Source organism: Cupressus sempervirens, chromosome 9 (assembly GCF_028749045.1).
Source record: "Cupressus sempervirens isolate cs-2001-9-10 chromosome 9, ASM2874904v1, whole genome shotgun sequence".
NCBI classification, from domain to species: Eukaryota; Viridiplantae; Streptophyta; class Pinopsida; order Cupressales; family Cupressaceae; genus Cupressus; species Cupressus sempervirens.
This window is the reverse complement of record NC_143126.1, coordinates 436,513,554-436,531,549: the sequence shown is the minus strand read 5'-3', so window position 1 is coordinate 436,531,549 and position 17,996 is coordinate 436,513,554. Positions and strand designations below refer to the sequence as shown.

At 36.9% G+C, this 17,996-nt stretch overlaps 1 protein-coding gene across 1 annotated transcript; it reads left to right on the top strand.

Moving 5' to 3' along the window:
* Positions 1–13,582: 13,582 nt before the first annotated feature.
* Positions 13,583–17,671, top strand: LOC149539171 (putative beta-1,4-xylosyltransferase IRX10L). The gene is made up of 4 exons (XM_089800497.1): positions 13,583–14,015; positions 15,629–16,017; positions 16,386–16,627; positions 16,777–17,671. Exons 1-4 carry the CDS (start codon positions 13,907–13,909, stop codon positions 17,288–17,290), a joined length of 1,254 nt encoding a protein of 417 aa, XP_089656623.1. The 5' UTR covers positions 13,583–13,906; the 3' UTR covers positions 17,291–17,671.
* Positions 17,672–17,996: the final 325 nt, after the last annotated feature.

Below are 17,996 nucleotides of genomic sequence, written 5' to 3'. Positions count from 1 at the left end.
CAGGGATGTCCAGAAAGGAGATTCAGTTCTGAAGCCATGGTGGCCATCAACCAATTTGAGAGTTATTTCATTCAATTCTCATCCTTTTCTTATTTGCATCTTGCAGTTTTCGATGGCTTCCCCTTGAAGCTACCAAGGTATCTGAGTGACATGCTCATGCTGATCGAGATCATGCGGCAAGCCATCCAAGTGAACATATTGAGCTGGAGCTTGACGAAGAAGGGATATGAATTCCCCATGAGGTGGGGACTTTCAATTGCGATACCTGCTCTGATGCCAAGAATATGTTGAAAGTATTTTAGATGAAGTACAAGCTAGACATGTACGAAGTCATGAGGCCCATGTTTGACTTGAATGGGTATGCCAAAAATGTTCTACAAATAAGAAGTGTAATTAATCATATCACAACCATTGAGGGTTACTGGGCTGACTGCAAGGATGAGTTTGAGAGCTAAGATTGAGCCTTCACCAGATTAACAATTGACTAGATGAAAATGTACAAATTCAACATTGATGTAGAAGGAGTAGAGGATGATGGTCGGAACATGTATATAACCACTTACCTGACCAAGCTCAAAGGCACTCTAATAAGCTCAGAACCTTATGAAGACACCGAGGAAGACCTAGATACAATGATGGCTCAAATCTACAAGAGGACCAAAAAATGGGTCAAATGGACCATAGCTCGAAGGATTCAGAGCAAAGACACATCCACTCAAGCTTCCCCAAAAGTTGTAGTGGCCCCCTATTCCCAAGGTGGTACATTAGGTGCAACCTTATCTATTACCCAAGGGCCAGCACAACCATCAAGTGGAGGTGATCAACCTTCTAACAAAGGCATTCCTCCTGTTGGAACTTGTCAAGATGGTTCTTTGTCGGTAATCAAAACTCCAACAGAAGCTGAGAAGAAGAAGGCAGAGGAATCGAAAGATAGCTCAGTCACAGTTGCTTTCTCACCCCATAGCAGTTTGATCCCATCCGTGAGTGTTGCACTACTCCTACCAAGTGGTCCCCAAGTGGTGGATCTTGGAGATGCTGGAAGAAATGAGAGTGAGTCTACTGAGTCTGATAAAGCAACAAAGAAGACTACAGAATTAGAGAAAGGCCCTAAATCTTCAAATCTCATTTGTAGGCCTCAAAGAATCCTTTCTCTTCAGCTACAAAAACACTGACCCTAGTCAAGAGAAAGATGTTTGGTATAGACATACTTGGGACTACATCTAAGGTGATTGGCACAAAATCATGGCTAGAGGACACTTTGGACAGAAAAAAGAAGAGGAAGGAGGAAGGAGCTCCTAATAAAGAGACTTTATCTTTGGCTATCCACTCTGGATCAGTGTTGAGTAAAGTCAAAAAGTAGAAGACCTTGTTAATTCTTGGACAAGATCCTAACATAGGGCATCTGATGATAAAAATTTCCAAGCCCATTAAAGAGGGAAGAATCGAAGACATGTCTGTGGATGATTTCACCCTACATTCTGTGGATCTCAAAGAAGTTGGACATGACACCAAGGTTGGCCTATGGAAGACAAAAAATAATGTGATAGAGGGACAAATTGAAAGCTTTAAGTTATCAAAAGTTATAATTAAAGCAGAGATTCATGAACTTAATAGCTTCATTAGGCAATTAGCTACCCCATTGGTAAGCATCTCTGGAATATCAGTCACTAGTTATCCTACTGCTACTAAGGAAATACAAGAGTAGTTGAATGTCGTCAAAGATTTAGCTAGAGAGCATTCCAAGTGGATGTTGAGATACACTAATGTCCATGAGGAACTAATTCCAATCATTGTCACCACCAAGGCCTATAAGGAAAAGTCAGAAAAAGGAAAGAAGGTGAAGTGATTCATATCCCGCCCTTTCGCATTTTGATGTAATGATTGTAACTGAAAAATTGGCTCCTTGCCATTTGTCAATTTTGAGAAGATGAATCATTTTGAGTTCCATTTTGTAATGAACATCTCAGAATCCTATATGTACTAAATTGAAAGATTAATAAAAGGTCAGCTAATTTTTGGTGTGAAATACTTGATGTTGCAAAGACAATTGAATGGCATTTTGTGTCAATCATTTTCTGTTCCATTCTTTCTATGTTAGTTTTATGTTTTCTCTTTCCATATGAATTGAATCAAGGAATGAACAGAGTTTTGTTCCCCTATTTCAGAACAAAGAACTAAAGATAATCTAGTATTGTTATTGTAAGTTCAAGAAAAACCCCTTTTCAGGCTTTCTTTCAAGTCAATATTTTCCATCTCTAGACTTAGTTTCTTGCTGACATTAGGTTAGTTATAGATAGCATACATTGTTGGGTTATTAAACTTTGTGGGTTCATAAGATGTGTGAATCCATAAACTTGACTAAACCTAAAATTTAAACTCTTGCCTAAGTTAGTTCCTGTTTACGCCTAACTTGGTTCACCTTTCCTATTCTTGAGTGAAGAACATGTCCCATTTTAGAATTAGGAATAAACATAATTCATTGCAAATTACAAATACAATAGGGAGCTGTACCTAAGAATTTAGAGGGAAGTTAGTCATTTAGTAACAACTTTCCAACTATTGTAATCAGATGTTGTTCACAAATTTGGGTATTTAAGAGTTAAATCGAAAGAATGATCTGTTTACCAACAAACAACTATTGAGAGATAAATGACCTTATCAAATAATTGGGAGAAAATTTTGAGGCTATCATGGATAATTATTTTGATGAATTCAAAAATAAGATGAAGAATAGGTTGAGAATACCAAAATAAGTGGTAGACCATTATTTTGATGATATATGTTTTATGGTGGACACCAATTTCACCTATGCATGCACAAAACTACTAAGGATTGCATGGTTAAGCCCAATGCAATATGAAGTTAATGCAGATGAAGTTAATCCAATAGTTACTGCATTGTTATCTAAGGAGATAGATAAGAATGTGGAGCCCTTTGAAAATTATGAGACAACCAAGTCAAAAATGCTATTAGAAACTAAAATGCCCAAGATAGATACAAAACAAAAGTAAATGATTGAAGATCTTGAGGGCAAGCTTGCAATAAGTCAACTTCAGATGACAAAGGGAAAATAAAAGGATAAGGAATCTAATGAAGAAGTAGAAGATAAGAAATAAAAGGTAAGGAGTTAGTTATTGATAAGCCTAAGGAAACCAAGCAAAGGAAGGTAATCATCATTGATCCTAAGGTAAAGGAGGATTTGAAGAAAGAAATGAAGAAAATAGTCACACCTCTAGAGCCCGAGCCAAAGAGGAGGAGAATTACTAGATCCAAGGTGGCTCAATCCTTGACTACAAAGACAAAAGAAAGTCCAATAAAGAGGAAGCCAACCAAAGCAACAAAGAAAAGCTTACCTAAGAGGCCCAGAAGAAAACTAGTCGTTACACCTAATGAGGAGGAGGAAGATTAAGAAGAAATAGAGTCTAGTGATTTGAGAAAACTTCAAATTGCACATAGACTACCTCCAATGACCATTGACCAGGTATGTGAGAAGATTAGAGAATCAACTAGTATCTTGATTCACACCCCCCCACCAGTATCTTGTTTCCCAATAAGACTTCCAACAGAGATAACAACATCTAAAATACACACGCACACACAATTATTTGTTTAGTTTATATTACTTTCTTGATTTTGATTTTTTCTTACATACATACATGTGTGTGTGTGTGTGTATTTTTATGTATGTATGTATATATGTATATATATATATATCCGTGTGTGTATATATATATATATATATATATATATATATATATATATATATATACACATACACACATATATACATATATATGTATGTGTACGTGTATATGTATATGTATGTGTGTATGTATATGTATATGTGTATATATATGTGTGTGTGTGTGTGTGTGTGTGTATGTATATGTGTACGTGTATATATATATATTTATATATACATATACATATACATATACATATATATACACATATACATACACATATACACATATGTATATATATGTATATGTATGTATGTATGGATGTATGTATATGTATATATATGTATATATGTATATGTATGTATGTGTGTATATATATGTATCTATATATGTGTGTGTGTATATATACATGCATAAAGATTACATATATATACATACATACATATATATTTATTTATACACATATATATTTATATATACAAATATATGTTTATATTTATGTATGTACCTATCTATATATCTACATATACTGTTAGATTGTGGTGACTGATTAGGAAAGTACTGTACATACTTCATAAATAGTGGGGTTCGGGGCATCGCCCCGAAATTATTTTTTTTTGGAAGTAGCCGACATGGTAGCCGACATATTATGGCTGACATATGGCCGACGTGTTATAACCCTAAAGCGGTTTAATACTTGTATAAAAAGGGCTTAGGGTTGGGTATTTTTTATGTGTGGTGATACGAAATTGGTTCTTGCGGCGGTATTGAGCTGTAAGGGATTACGGATTGTAATCAGGTTGTAATCACTGGATTGTAATAAGATCGGACTTGCTGTTTGGTGGACGTAGCCTAGGGATTGGGTGAACCACGTTAAATCTTGGTGCCTTGTGTTCATTTCTGTGTGTTCTATTATTTTTTGTTATTGGTTATATTTGCATGTAGTTTTTATTTCTGTCCGTGGTTTATCCTAACAAGTGGTATCAGAGCCTAGTTGTTTCTCAGTTATCCTCTGCAGGAAAGTCTCACGGTTAAGTGGAAGTCTCACGGTTGAGTGGGAGCAATGGCAGATGATGGTAAGCTGAGGGTTGATAGGTTTAATGGGCAGAACTTCCAGTTATGGAAGATGCAAATGGAAGACTATTTATATCAGAAAGATTTATGGAAGCCGTTGGAAGGAAAAGCCAAGAATCAGGGAACTATGTCAGAGGCTAAATGGGATCTTTTGGACAGAAAGGCACTCAAAAGCATTCGGTTATGCTTGGCACCATCGGTGGCATTTAATATTACAAAAGCAAAGACGACAGAAGATTTGATGAAAACCCTAGCGACACTGTATGAAAAGCCCTCCGCTTCAAATAAGGTATTTCTCATGAAGCGTTTATTTAATATGAAAATGGCAGAAGGTGGATCTATTGCAGATCATTTAAATGAGTTTAATACTATTACTAGTCAATTATCTTCTGTGGGTATCAATTTTGATGAAGAAATTAGGGCTCTCTTGATTTTGTGTTCTTTGCCTGAAAGCTGGAATGGCTTGGTAATGGCAGTGAGTAATTATGTTCCTGGATCAAGTACCCTAAAATATGATGATGTGATCGGTGTTATTTTAAGTGAGGAAACTCGTAGAAAATCCTCAGGTGGATCTACATCAGGAAGTGCTTTAAATGCACAAAGCAGGGGCAGAACGACTGAAAGAGGAAGTAACTCTGGAAATCGTGGGAAATCAAGAGGAAAGTCAAAGGGGAGGAGGTCTCAATCGAGAGGACCAAATGATTGCTGGTACTGTGGGAAACCAGGGCACAAAAAGAAAGATTGTTGGACTCGAAATAAAAATGAAGGAGATAAATCAGATGGAGACAAAGAGGCAAATGTGGTAAGTAATAAATCCGAAGAGGATGCTTTGCTTCTGTCTTTAGAGAGTGTTGATGATTCATGGGTTTTAGATTCTGGTGCTTCTTTTCATGCTACACCTCATAGAGGTTATTTCATTGATTATGTCCAAGGGGATTTTGGGCTTGTTTATTTGGGGGATAATGAACCCTATCAGATTGTTGGAAAGGGAAAAATTAAGATTAAGTTGCAGAATGGGAATCATTGGCTACTACATGAGGTAAGACATGTTCCAAAGCTGAGTAGGAATTTAATTTCAGCAGGGCAACTCGGTGATGAGGGTTGTGTAATTACTTTTAATGATAAAAATTGGAAGGTTTCAAAAGGTTCCCTTGTAGTAGCAAAAGGTGTGAAAGTAGGCACCTTATATCTTTGTACAGGTCATATTGTTCCTTCTACTTTGATTGTTTCAGAGAAAAATGAATATTCAGGAACAATTACTGCAGTTGAGCAGGGAGAACAAATAGCTGCTGTAGATTCTGATACAGCGCTGTGGCACAATAGACTTGGGCACATGAGTGAGAAAGGTATGAAAGTACTTCATTCAAGGAAAGTTTTACCAGGTCTAAAATGTGTGAATATGGATTTCTGTGAAAGTTGTGTGTATGGAAAACAAAAGAGAGTGAGTTTTGTAAAGGTAGGGAAGGAAAACAAAAAGGAGAAATTAGAGCTTGTGCATACAGATGTATGGGGACCGGCTCAGGTATCTTCCCTTGGTGGCTCTCATTATTATGTTACATTTATTGATGACACAACTAGAAAAGTATGGGTTTATTTCCTTAGACAAAAATCTGATGTATTTCAAACTTTTAAGAAATGGAAATGCTTGGTTGAAAATGAGACTGGTAAGAAATTAAAATGTCTCAGATCTGATAATGGTGGTGAGTATTGCAGTCATGAATTTGAAGATTATTGCTCCACTAATGGTATTCGTAGACAAAAAACTGTTTCAAGGACTCCACAGGAAAATGGAGTGGCTGAACGCATGAATAGGACTATAATGGAGCGCGCAAGGAGCATGAGGTTGCATGCTGGGTTGCCCTTACACATGTGGGCGGAGGCTGTCAATACTGTAGTATATTTGATTAATAGAGGTCCCTCTACTCCTTTGGGCTGTGGTATTCCAGAGGAAGCATGGACTGGTAAGAAGGTGAGTTATTCTTTTCTCAAGACTTTCGGTTGTGAAGCTTTTGCTCATATAGACTCTGAAAATAGAACCAAGCTAGAAGCGAAATCAAAGAAATGTGTCTTTGTTGGATATGGCATTAATGAATTTGGCTATAGGCTTTGGGATTTTGAAAATTATAAAATTATAAGAAGCCGGGATGTCATATTCAATGAAAAAGTGTTGTACAAAGATCTGTTGCAGCAACATGAGAAGAAAGAAGATGATTATGTAGTGCTGGATGATACTCCAAAAGCTGATGTTCCAGCCATTCCTCATGATGTGCAACAACTGCAACAACAACTACCACACACACCAGTGAATGTTAGACGGTCAACAAGGCCAATTAGACCTCCACAAAGGTTTTCTCCCTCTTTGTATTCTATTTTACTTACTGATGCTGGTGAACCTGAAAGTTATGATGAAGCTGTGTAGGTGGATACTAAGATTCAGTGGGAGTCTGCAATGAAAGATGAAATGGACTCTTTGTTGAAAAATAAGACATGGGATTTGTGCAAGTTGCCTGCAGGTAAAAAGGCTTTACAGAATAAATGGGTTTACAGGTTGAAAGAAGAGGAAGGAGGTAAGAAAAGATTTAAGGCCAGGTTAGTTGTAAAAGGATTTGCACAGAAAAAGGGAATTGATTTTGATGAGATATTTTCTCCTGTTGTTAAAATGACTTCTATTCGTACTGTTTTAAGTCTTGTGGCTACTGAAGATTTGCATTTAGAGTAGATGGATGTTAAAACAACCTTTCTTCATGGTGATTTGGATGAAGAAATATATATGGCTCAGCCACAGGGTTTTGAGGTCAAAGGTAAGGAGAACTTAGTGTGCAAATTGAAGGAAAGTTTATATGGCCTGAAGCAAGCACCTCGGCAATGGTATCTGAAATTTGACAGTTTTATGCATGAGCATGGATACAACAGGTGTCATTCAGATTACTGTGTTTATTTTAAGAGGTTGGATGATGATAGCTACATTATTTTATGTCTATATGTTGATGATATGCTTATAGCTGGGTCTAACATGCATCATATTAAGGGGCTAAAATGCCAGTTAGCACATGCATTTGCTATGAAGGATTTGGGGGCAGCACAACAAATCCTTGGTATGAAGATTTGCAGAGATAGGAAGAACAGAACATTGACGCTATCTCAAGCTGATTATGTTGAGAAGGTGTTGCAACGTTTCTCTATGGAGAATGCTAAAGCTGTCAGCACACCTTTACCTGGTCATTTGAAATTGACTAAGGAGATGTGTCCCAAGACATAGGAAGAGGAGGATAAGATGTCCAAGGTACCCTATGCTTCAGCTGTAGGAAGTTTGATGTATGCTATGGTATGCACTAGGCCAGATATTGCACATGCAGTGGGAGTCGTTAGCAGGTATATGAGTCATCCAGGTTTTGAGCATTGGAATGCTGTCAAGTGGATTCTCAGATATTTGAGAGGAACATCTAATAAGTGTTTACACTTTGGGGGCTCTACTACTGATTTACAGGGCTATGTTGACTCAGATTTGGCTGGGGATATTGATACCAGGCAGAGTACTATAGGTTATGTCTTTACTGTTGGTGGGGCAGCCGTGAGCTGGGTTTCTAGGCTACAGAAGATTAATGCTCTCTCCACTACAGAGGCAGAGTATGTTGCTGCTACAGAGGCAACCAAAGAGATGATATGGCTTCAGTTCTTCTTGGAAGAATTGGGACATCCTTAGAAGGATAATTATTTGTTCACAGATAGTCAGAGTGCCATTCATCTTGCTAAGAATTTAGCTCTGCATTCTAAGACCAAACACATACAGTTGCAGTACCATTTCATTCGGTCAGTTTTGGAGGATGGACAGTTAAAGCTGGAGAAGATACATACCAATGAAAATCCAGCAGATATGTTGACAAAGGTTGTCACAAGGGAGAAGTTGAACTCCTCTTCAGCTTCAGTTGGTCTTTTAGACTAAATGTGAATAAAAGAACAGCAGAGTCCAGGGTGGTTTGATCCAGTGGGAGCCCCATGCGGTAGTTGTATTGCTACAGGATCAGTCTCCAAGTGGGAGATTGTTGTTTAGTGTGGAGCCTGATCAGTCCCCAAGTGGGAGATTGTTAGATTGTAGTGACTGATCAGGAAAGTATTGTACATACTTCATAAATAGTGGGGTTCGGGGCATCGCCCCGAAAAAAAAATTTTTTGGAAGTAGCCGACATGGTAGCCGACATATTATGGCCGACATATGGCCGACATGTTATAACCCTAAAGCGATTTAATACTTGTATAAAAAGGGCTTAGGGTTGGGTATTTTTTATGTGTGGTGATACGAAATTGGTTCTTGCGGCGGTATTGAGCTGTAAGGGATTACGGATTGTAATCAGGTTGTAATCACTGGATTGTAATAAGATCGAACTTGCTGTTTGGTGGACGTAGCCCAGGGATTGGGTGAACCACGTTAAATCTTGGTGCCTTGTGTTCATTTCTGTGTGTTCTATTATTTTTTTTTTATTGGTTATATTTGCATGTAGTTTTTATTTCTGTCCGTGGTTTATCCTAACATATCCATATGTGTATTAATAAATGTGTATATATATAATTATTTATTTATTTATTTGTTAGATTTTTTGTGTTATTTTCTTGGTTGTATGTTTCTTATTCTTTTGGTATTGGTCATAAGTTGTACTTATTTTTACTTTTAGATTCCTTTTTAATCATTTTATGAAGGGTGTGCTTTGTTAGTTTCTATTATTTCTCCCATCTTCTTTGTTTTTCCTCTATTCTTCTTGTAGACTTATGTGCCCCCATTTTATTATTTTGTTTATTTTATTTTTCCATTCACATTACATTTATTCTTCTCTTATTCTTTTTATAGTTTTGTGTGTTATCATCCTTAACTACTTATATCTCTTGAGTTTGGCTTGGTCTACATCTTTTCACTATTTCTTGTCCTACACTTTCTCACCTTGATGATGGATCATGTAGTGTGATCCGAAAGGTTAATGATGAAAAAACACACAATCGAATCTAGAAAAGAACTTTCTTTACAAATGGATTTTGGAAATCTGATAGTGTTAACATCTAAAACTTTACTACTAATGAAAAATCCCTTTTGTCAATCCCTAATGGCCACATCAAGGAAAATATTGATCATATTGAATAGGAAAAATATTTAAACGTTGTTATAGAGGCTGAAGAGCATATAAGTAATTTTAATTGTCTTAACCAACTTGCCCATCCTATTGAAGTCCTTGGTAGCCAAAGTGATGTCCTAACTCACAATGCCAACCAAAGTGATACAACATCTCACAATATCCCATAACTCTTGAAAAAGGTCCATGGGAAGTCATCCAAGCCTAGAGCGTTTAAAGATCCCATAGAGAAAACAAAAACCCTCACTTCCCCTTCAATAACCTCTGAAATAATGTGTTCATTGTCTTCTAAAGTAATTATTGTATGGAGGGGGTCAAGAAGAAGATCTTTTTGCTCATTTAGAGGAGTAAAGGCTCATAGAAAGGCATAAATTATCAGTTCTCCTTGCTTCTCATTATCTTGAATGACTTGATTCTAATCATTCACCAAAATTTGGATTGAGTTTCTCTTTTGATGATTGCTAATTGGTCTATGAAAGAAAGTAGTATCCCTATCTCCCTCCTTCAACCATTGTACTCTAGATCTCTACTCCCAATAGATCTCTTCCCTTTCAAGATCTCTTTTCCATTTCTAATGCCTTTTTTTTTTCCTCCAATGAAGAGATTGTGAAGAGTCCCCATTAGCCATTGCACTTTACAAGATTTGGAACTTAGACAAGATTTCCTTTTCCTGCTAGAAGACATCTCCAAAAATTTCTTTATTCCATTTTCTACTTTATCTTTGATAATTCCATGTTTCTAAGAAATTGAACATTTTAGCACCTTGGATGTGAGTGTTCCACCAATTTTGAATACAATTTTGAACATAAAATGAGAGGCCCACATAATCTCATGCCTAAAAGGGATAGGGCTAAAACGGTACCTACAAACCCTTTGTAAGAGTTGAGAGTTATGGTCAAATGTCATTCTCGAGAGACTCTTTAATAGACCATTTCATCCCAGGTTCCAATTAGCCAAGACCAAAATTTCATCAACTTTAACTTAAGTGAGATTTTCCCTCTTTTTATTACTAGACTAGGTAAAAGAGGAGTCCAAAAAGAATAAATCATACAAGCCTTCTTTACTAATAAATTCTTATAAATCTTCCATACCATTAGACTAATCCATAGTCCCACCCAATTTTTTTTGAAGGAAAAAAGGGGGATTTGAATTCCCCAACCAACATCCAAAGGGATACCTAGTCATCCAAAATGAACGAGGAGGTATCATTCTAGAGAACCAATCTATTAGCACCAATATTAGGAGCATATACATTGATGAGTTTCCAATTTATAGAACTAGTGGAAAAAGACACTATCAAGAATTTGGGAGAGAGTGAGAGGAGTTCCCCTTGACTCTATGAAGATTCCACATAGTGACAACACCTCTTGGTGCCCCACTAGCACCACGAACAAGAAAGGAGGAGCCAAACTACACTTTATTAGTGATACAAGAGAAAGTTTGAAAAGATGTTTTAGCTTCCTGAAGGAGGACAATGTCTAGAATTAAAAAATATTATTGAATCTTTCATAGCATATTGTTTTTGGGTGAAATGGAGGCCCATTAGATTCTAATAGATGAAGTCCATTTCTTGCATTTAACATTGGTATCAAGGGTTTATTATCCTTCCATTATCAAATTTCCTTGGTTCTTAAGGCTCTCCCCAAGGGTTTTACTACTCTAATCCCACATTTTCTTTCTAGGGTCTCATATTCTAACTTTGGATTGTTTATTCTTCATCTATAGTGCAAAGCCTAGTAAACTCAAGGAAGCAAGTAGCCATTTCAGGTTTCAATGATTGCACAACCAAGCTCAATCCCAAAACCATTTTTGAATAATGCAACATACCTTCATGCAATTTCCCCAATATAAGAGTTACATCCTAAATCACAACCAAGATAGAGCCTGATACCATTACATTCATTTGTTTCGTGGGCTCATTAGAGTTAGTTAGGGTTTCATTCTTAGTTATTTGACGAGAATTCATACTTGGTGAAGGGGAAGAGGGAATTTCTCCCTCCTCCTACAACTTAATGCCATCACTTTTTTTAGTTAAGGTAGCCACCTTACTAATGTTGTTGTGTTCAACAACCACCTCTAGATTAATATCACAATCCAAAGACCTCTTTGAATTCTCCATAGGAGAGTTCAAGATTTTTAGTAACTTGTCAATGAAAGATAATACCTCAATATAGAGGTTTCACCTTGTTAACCTTCAACACATAGGGGAGTTGAACATTTCTTCTTCTATTTACAACCTTTGGCCTTGTTTACCTCACAATCAACAATGACATGGCTAGGTCTAGAACACTTCTTGTAGTTACAACTGAATTCTCATAGACTAAAGCTTGTGTCCATTTTCCATGTTTAGAATGCAATGTAATGAAATTAGGAAGGGCGTTATTAATAGCTATATTCGTATAGAATCTATCATAAAAAACTTGAACTTTACTTAAGTAACCACATCTAAAGAGACATATTGATTGAATGAGTTCTCAATCCATTTGAAAACTAGTTCATCCCTAAACTCTAGTGGCATTCCAAGGAGATGAATCCAAACAGGGGTCGTCCTTTGAAGGTCTTTAACACCTTATCAAAGCCCAACTTCTACCTACATAGAGTTAAGGTGTGTTTTCCATAGGCCTAGAAACCATACAACACTTTAATCATGTCTTCTTCCTCAACAAATTTGAAAAGGAAGAAACCACCAAGCATAGCATTGGAGACCACACTTCCTTCAAACTCTAGCAAGCCACAATCCAACTACGAAGCGTACCAATGGTTGGTCAAAAAAAAAAAGCACTAGCCTACAAGCATAAAACTCATGGAAGAAATGATGTGGTCCACAACCACATATGAAAGAAAAATTTCATTCCCTTCAACCATTTTTAAAAACTTGGGTGCAGGAATGCAAGCATATGGTCCTATAGAACCAAAGACTAGTGTACCTTTGCAATTTGTCCAAGTGAGCTCGTTCTCCAAAGTACCAACAATATAATCATTAGATTGTGTTGTTGCCACATTACGAGTACCATCATCACCACCACTAAGTTTATCAAAGACCACATGGGGGGAATACGTCTCAAAAACAACCCAGAGGGTATAATTTGAGACCTCCATAGATTGGGCTCTAATAGAGGCCACAAGACTATCAGTAATGGGGTTCTTAGGGGGAAGGCCATAATCCCTTCCATGAATAGTGACTACATGTCAAGCACAAGGAATTTGGAAATTTGAAATCTAGCAAGTAGGGAGTTTCTAGAAGAGCATGTTTCAATGATCTAATTGAATTGTTATTTAAAAGAACCAATAGATGGAGGTCAAAAATCAAGAGTAATAGATAGCCATAGGTTACAAATTTGAGAAAATCAAATGAATATTATAGATCTAATAATTAAACTTTCTAATATACAACAAATAACAATTGTATTTATAATTATTTAACTAGAATATAATCTTTTAAGTTTTTTAAAAACAATGAAAAAAATATCCCCACGCAATTTGAAAGATAGTCATGAATAAATAATCCAATCTAAAATATATTATGAAAAATATATAAAAATATAAATAATAACAAAACAACACAAGAAATCACTAAAATAAATATCATTGAGAACAACATAAAATTATTGTTATTATAATTATAAAGAAAGAAAACATCTATTTTCTTCTGCACGATTGATCACGCAACACAATAAATGTTGTGGAAATGAGTCCATTGCATCCAAGCGAGAGATCGTTCTCCTGTCTATTTTTCCAAGCAACAACCTACTCCAACAGACCTGTATTCAACATCCAAGCTCAGCCGAAGCGAAGACATTTCTCTATCAGAAAAACCTCTTTCCTGTCAATGCAAGGCATTTAAAACCAAACACATTAAATAAGCATTCCAACAAGAATACCATTGACACACCAACGCACCCTCACCTTCCCACCCTTCTTCCTTGCTTTACAAATCTTCCTCATGATACCCCAAAAAACTATACAATAAAACAACATTGAGAAGGCCGAGGAGGAAGAAACCAAAGAAAGAACAGGGATTGATAGAAAATGAGGAGGGATTTTGCTCTTCGGGCTTTAGTGTTTTGGGTATTACTGTTTGCTGTTCCTGCATTTGGGCAGGATCAGCAAACGCATCAGCAGTCCGAGAGAATTGCAGGTAACTTCCGAGAAGACAAATTTGTGTAATTTTTATGCTTCTTTGGTTTGGATCTGCCGTGTCTTTCATGCTGGTACCTGAATATGTAGCTAATTGAGAAGCGAGTGTTATTTATCTTCGTTAAAAGGTGTATTTAGGACCTGGGCATAGTTAGCTGTGACGAGGGTTTGATTAGTTAGCAAGGAAACATGGCCACATCGAAACACGATTGTTTTGATAAGTAAATTTGTTTAAATAGTTTGCTGCAGATCAAGCGAGGAGACTTGTTTGCAAAAAATATTTTTGTTTTTTTCACATACATTTTGAAGCTGGTAATATAAATTCCACGTAAGTGTCGTCTTGTGTAATTCGTAATGAGAATCCTTGGGTCGTCTTTTTAATGTGTGACAACTGAGTTTTGGGATGGATGATATGGCAGCTTTTAGGAGAGTGTGGTATTGGTGTTATGTTTTGTGCGTGAGAGTTGTCAATTAGTTGCTCGCAATGATTGCCCTTGTGATTTGGTGCAATCCTCGTCACGCTGCTTTCTTGGCTGGTACATGACATAGTCAGGTACTACTGCACTCTGATGACTGATGAGTTCCTTTATTATGTGATTCTAAGTCGAATGATCACTTGGAACCAAGGGCGCATAGTTGAGGGTCATAGATTTTTTTGTAAATACCTGGATTGCCTGAGCTGTTATGGTTTTTGTGCATCCCCTGCTAGAGAATTTCATTGAAACCTAATTGTAAACGTGGCCATTCAAGTATAGGTTATCAATTGAGTCCCGATCTTCATCTTTATCATTTCAGACGGACTTTTTTTGTTTGTAATGATCTCAAAGGGCACTAGGAGAAACTTGAAAGTTTAAACCCGTAACTTCAACATGTCTTAATTCGTTTGTTCCAATTACCTTTTGGCATTGCACTGACGCCCAAAACACTCTTTAAGCCAGTTTTTGAAGCCTTTGAATTTACATTTTATGCATTTCACATTCCTGAGGCATGCAGAGTTGTTTAGACATCTCTCGTGTTCATAGCATAGTATATTAGTATGTGAGTTGTGGTTTCATAATCCCCAACCTTTGTACCTTGTTTCTACAATCTCAAAAGATCTTACGATTTTAAAATTATCAGGCCTTCAACTAATCATTTGGGTCCTTGGGATGGTCAAACTTCTACTTGAATTCACAACACAGTCTATGTTTCACAGCTTCAAACATTGTATGTTTGTTTTCATTGGGCAGAAGGGAGGATTTACCAGAGGCTTGGAATTGCAAAGGCCATTCTACTTGGAGGTTATGATGTCGAGCAGAGATAGTATCTTTCAAACAAAATGGGCTCAGTAGCAGAGCACAATGTTCTCTTGTTTCTGTATAAACATACTATTCAACAATTTGGATAAGGGAATTCAGCTCTCAACCGTGGTCTTGGTTCTTGTAGAGTCATTTCATGTGCACGCATTATGCATTTAACTAAGGACTTGGTTTTCACATTGGCATAATGTTTAAACACAATTTAGACTGCACCCAATGATTTCAATGAAATGAACTTAGTTCACCTCTATATTTCCCTAAGGTGAGGGCAGACAATCCTTCAAAAGGATTTAATTGTGGTGTCCTATGGATGCAGGCAGTGCTGGTGATGTTCTTGAGGATGACCCAGTTGGGAGATTGAAAGTGTTCATTTATGAGCTACCTAGTAAATACAACAAGAAGATTCTCGCAAAGGATCCTAGGTGTCTCACCCATATGTTTGCAACAGAGATCTTTATGCACCGATTTCTACTCTCCAGCCCCGTGCGTACGTTGAACCCAGAGGAGGCTGACTGGTTCTATACACCAGTGTATACTACCTGTGACCTCACTCCAAATGGGTTGCCATTGCCCTTTAAATCACCCAGAATGATGAGAAGTGCCATTCAATATATTTCCAGTAACTGGCCATATTGGAATCGCACAGAGGGAGCAGATCACTTCTTTGTGGTGCCACATGATTTTGGTGCATGTTTTCACTACCAAGTACAGTCCTGACCTTTCATTTATTTTTCTTTTGGGTTTTCTTAATCTTTTTTTGGTGGTATATGTTATGTTTTCTTAGTAATGTTTTATGAAGTGCCCGATCAGCACTTCAAGCACAAGTATAGTTTTGCTAGAGGCTTTATATGCATGACAATTAAACTACTATTTATATACTCTGAATATATAAGCATACTTGTTTACATGCCAGCATACTTGAGAATTGTCAGGAAAGTTCAGGCATGTAATAATTAAGGACCACCTTGCTAGATCTAGCATTTATATAAAAGCCCCATCTAGCACAACAGGGGCTGTCATTGAACAGATGGATCATATTTGATTCTTTTTGTTGGTTGTAATGGTGATTTCAGGAAGAAAAGGCAATTGAAAGAGGCATTTTACCATTGCTACAGCGTGCCACATTGGTTCAGACATTTGGACAACGATACCATGTTTGTCTGAAGGAAGGCTCCATTACAGTTCCCCCTTATGCTCCTCCACAAAAAATGCAGGCACACTTGATACCGCCCAGCACTCCTCGGTCAATCTTTGTTTACTTTCGTGGTCTTTTTTATGATGTGGGCAATGATCCTGAAGGTGGTTACTATGCAAGGTAAGAGTTGTATGTCATTATGGACCTGCATACACGGAGCAATCATTAGCTTGCTGATTCCTTTTTACTGTATGACTAATTATACTTACAAAAATTTATAATAAATTACAAGCTAAATATGTCAAATTACTCTATAATATGATATTTAGGGGCGCAAGAGCATCAGTATGGGAAAATTTCAAAGACAACCCTCTTTTTGACATTTCTACCGAGCATCCTGCCACCTATTATGAGGACATGCAGCGAGCTGTTTTTTGCTTGTGTCCATTGGGCTGGGCACCTTGGAGTCCAAGACTTGTGGAAGGTGTAATATTTGGTTGTATTCCAGTAATCATAGCTGATGATATCGTGCTACCTTTTGCTGATGCTATCCCCTGGGAAGAAATTGGAGTTTTTGTTGAAGAGAAAGATGTACCTAACCTGGACAGTATTCTCACATCAATTCCACCAGAGGTCATATTGAGGAAACAGCGGTTACTTGCAAATCCTGCTATGAAGCAAGCTATGCTGTTTCCTCAACCTGCTCAACCAGGAGATGCCTTTCATCAGATTTTGAATGGTCTAGCTCGCAAACTTCCCCATGATAGCAGTGTTTACTTAAGGCCAAATCAGAAATTATTGAATTGGACAGCAGGACCTGTTGGTGATCTGAAACCCTGGTAACATGCAGAATTGATTAGTCAATTGCCAAAGTACTTTCACTAAATCTCAAAATATTGCTTTAAAAGCAATAGTCATCTCCACTCCTCTACTTACCATGCTGAAGTTATATTCAGATGACATGAGTTTTCCTGGTTGTACCATTTTTAAGAATTCTTGATTCTGTACAATTGCAGGAGCATTAGTTTTACAAATTGCATTCTGTGTTTTAGATTCTTGATTCTGTAAAGAATCCAAGGCCAAAAATGAAACTATGATTCAATTCTTCGGTGCGCATGCATTCCATTGATGAGGTTTGAATGCAATCCACTGATGGTCTTATACATGTATGTTTAATGCTATAATATCTCCCAAGTTTATTAATTAATGTTTATTTTCCATGCATGAAGATTTTAATGAACTTATTTGTTTCAGATGGGATCAATGGTAAGGGAATTTATAACCTTCTTCTAAGGGAATTCATAAACGTCTTGTACTGAATGATTGTTAATTTCATTGTCTAAAAAATATTCAGCTAGGGAATCTTCTGATATTTTCATCAATAGTTCTTGAAAATGCATTTGCTACTTTTGACTTCTAAATGATTCCTATGGGTATGGTACTAATGGACTCCTTAAAAAACTACAATTGATGATGGATACCTGTTTTCAGTTATTCCCATTACAAATTCAATCCATTCTGGGTTACGTGATTATTTTTGTCTGTGGGA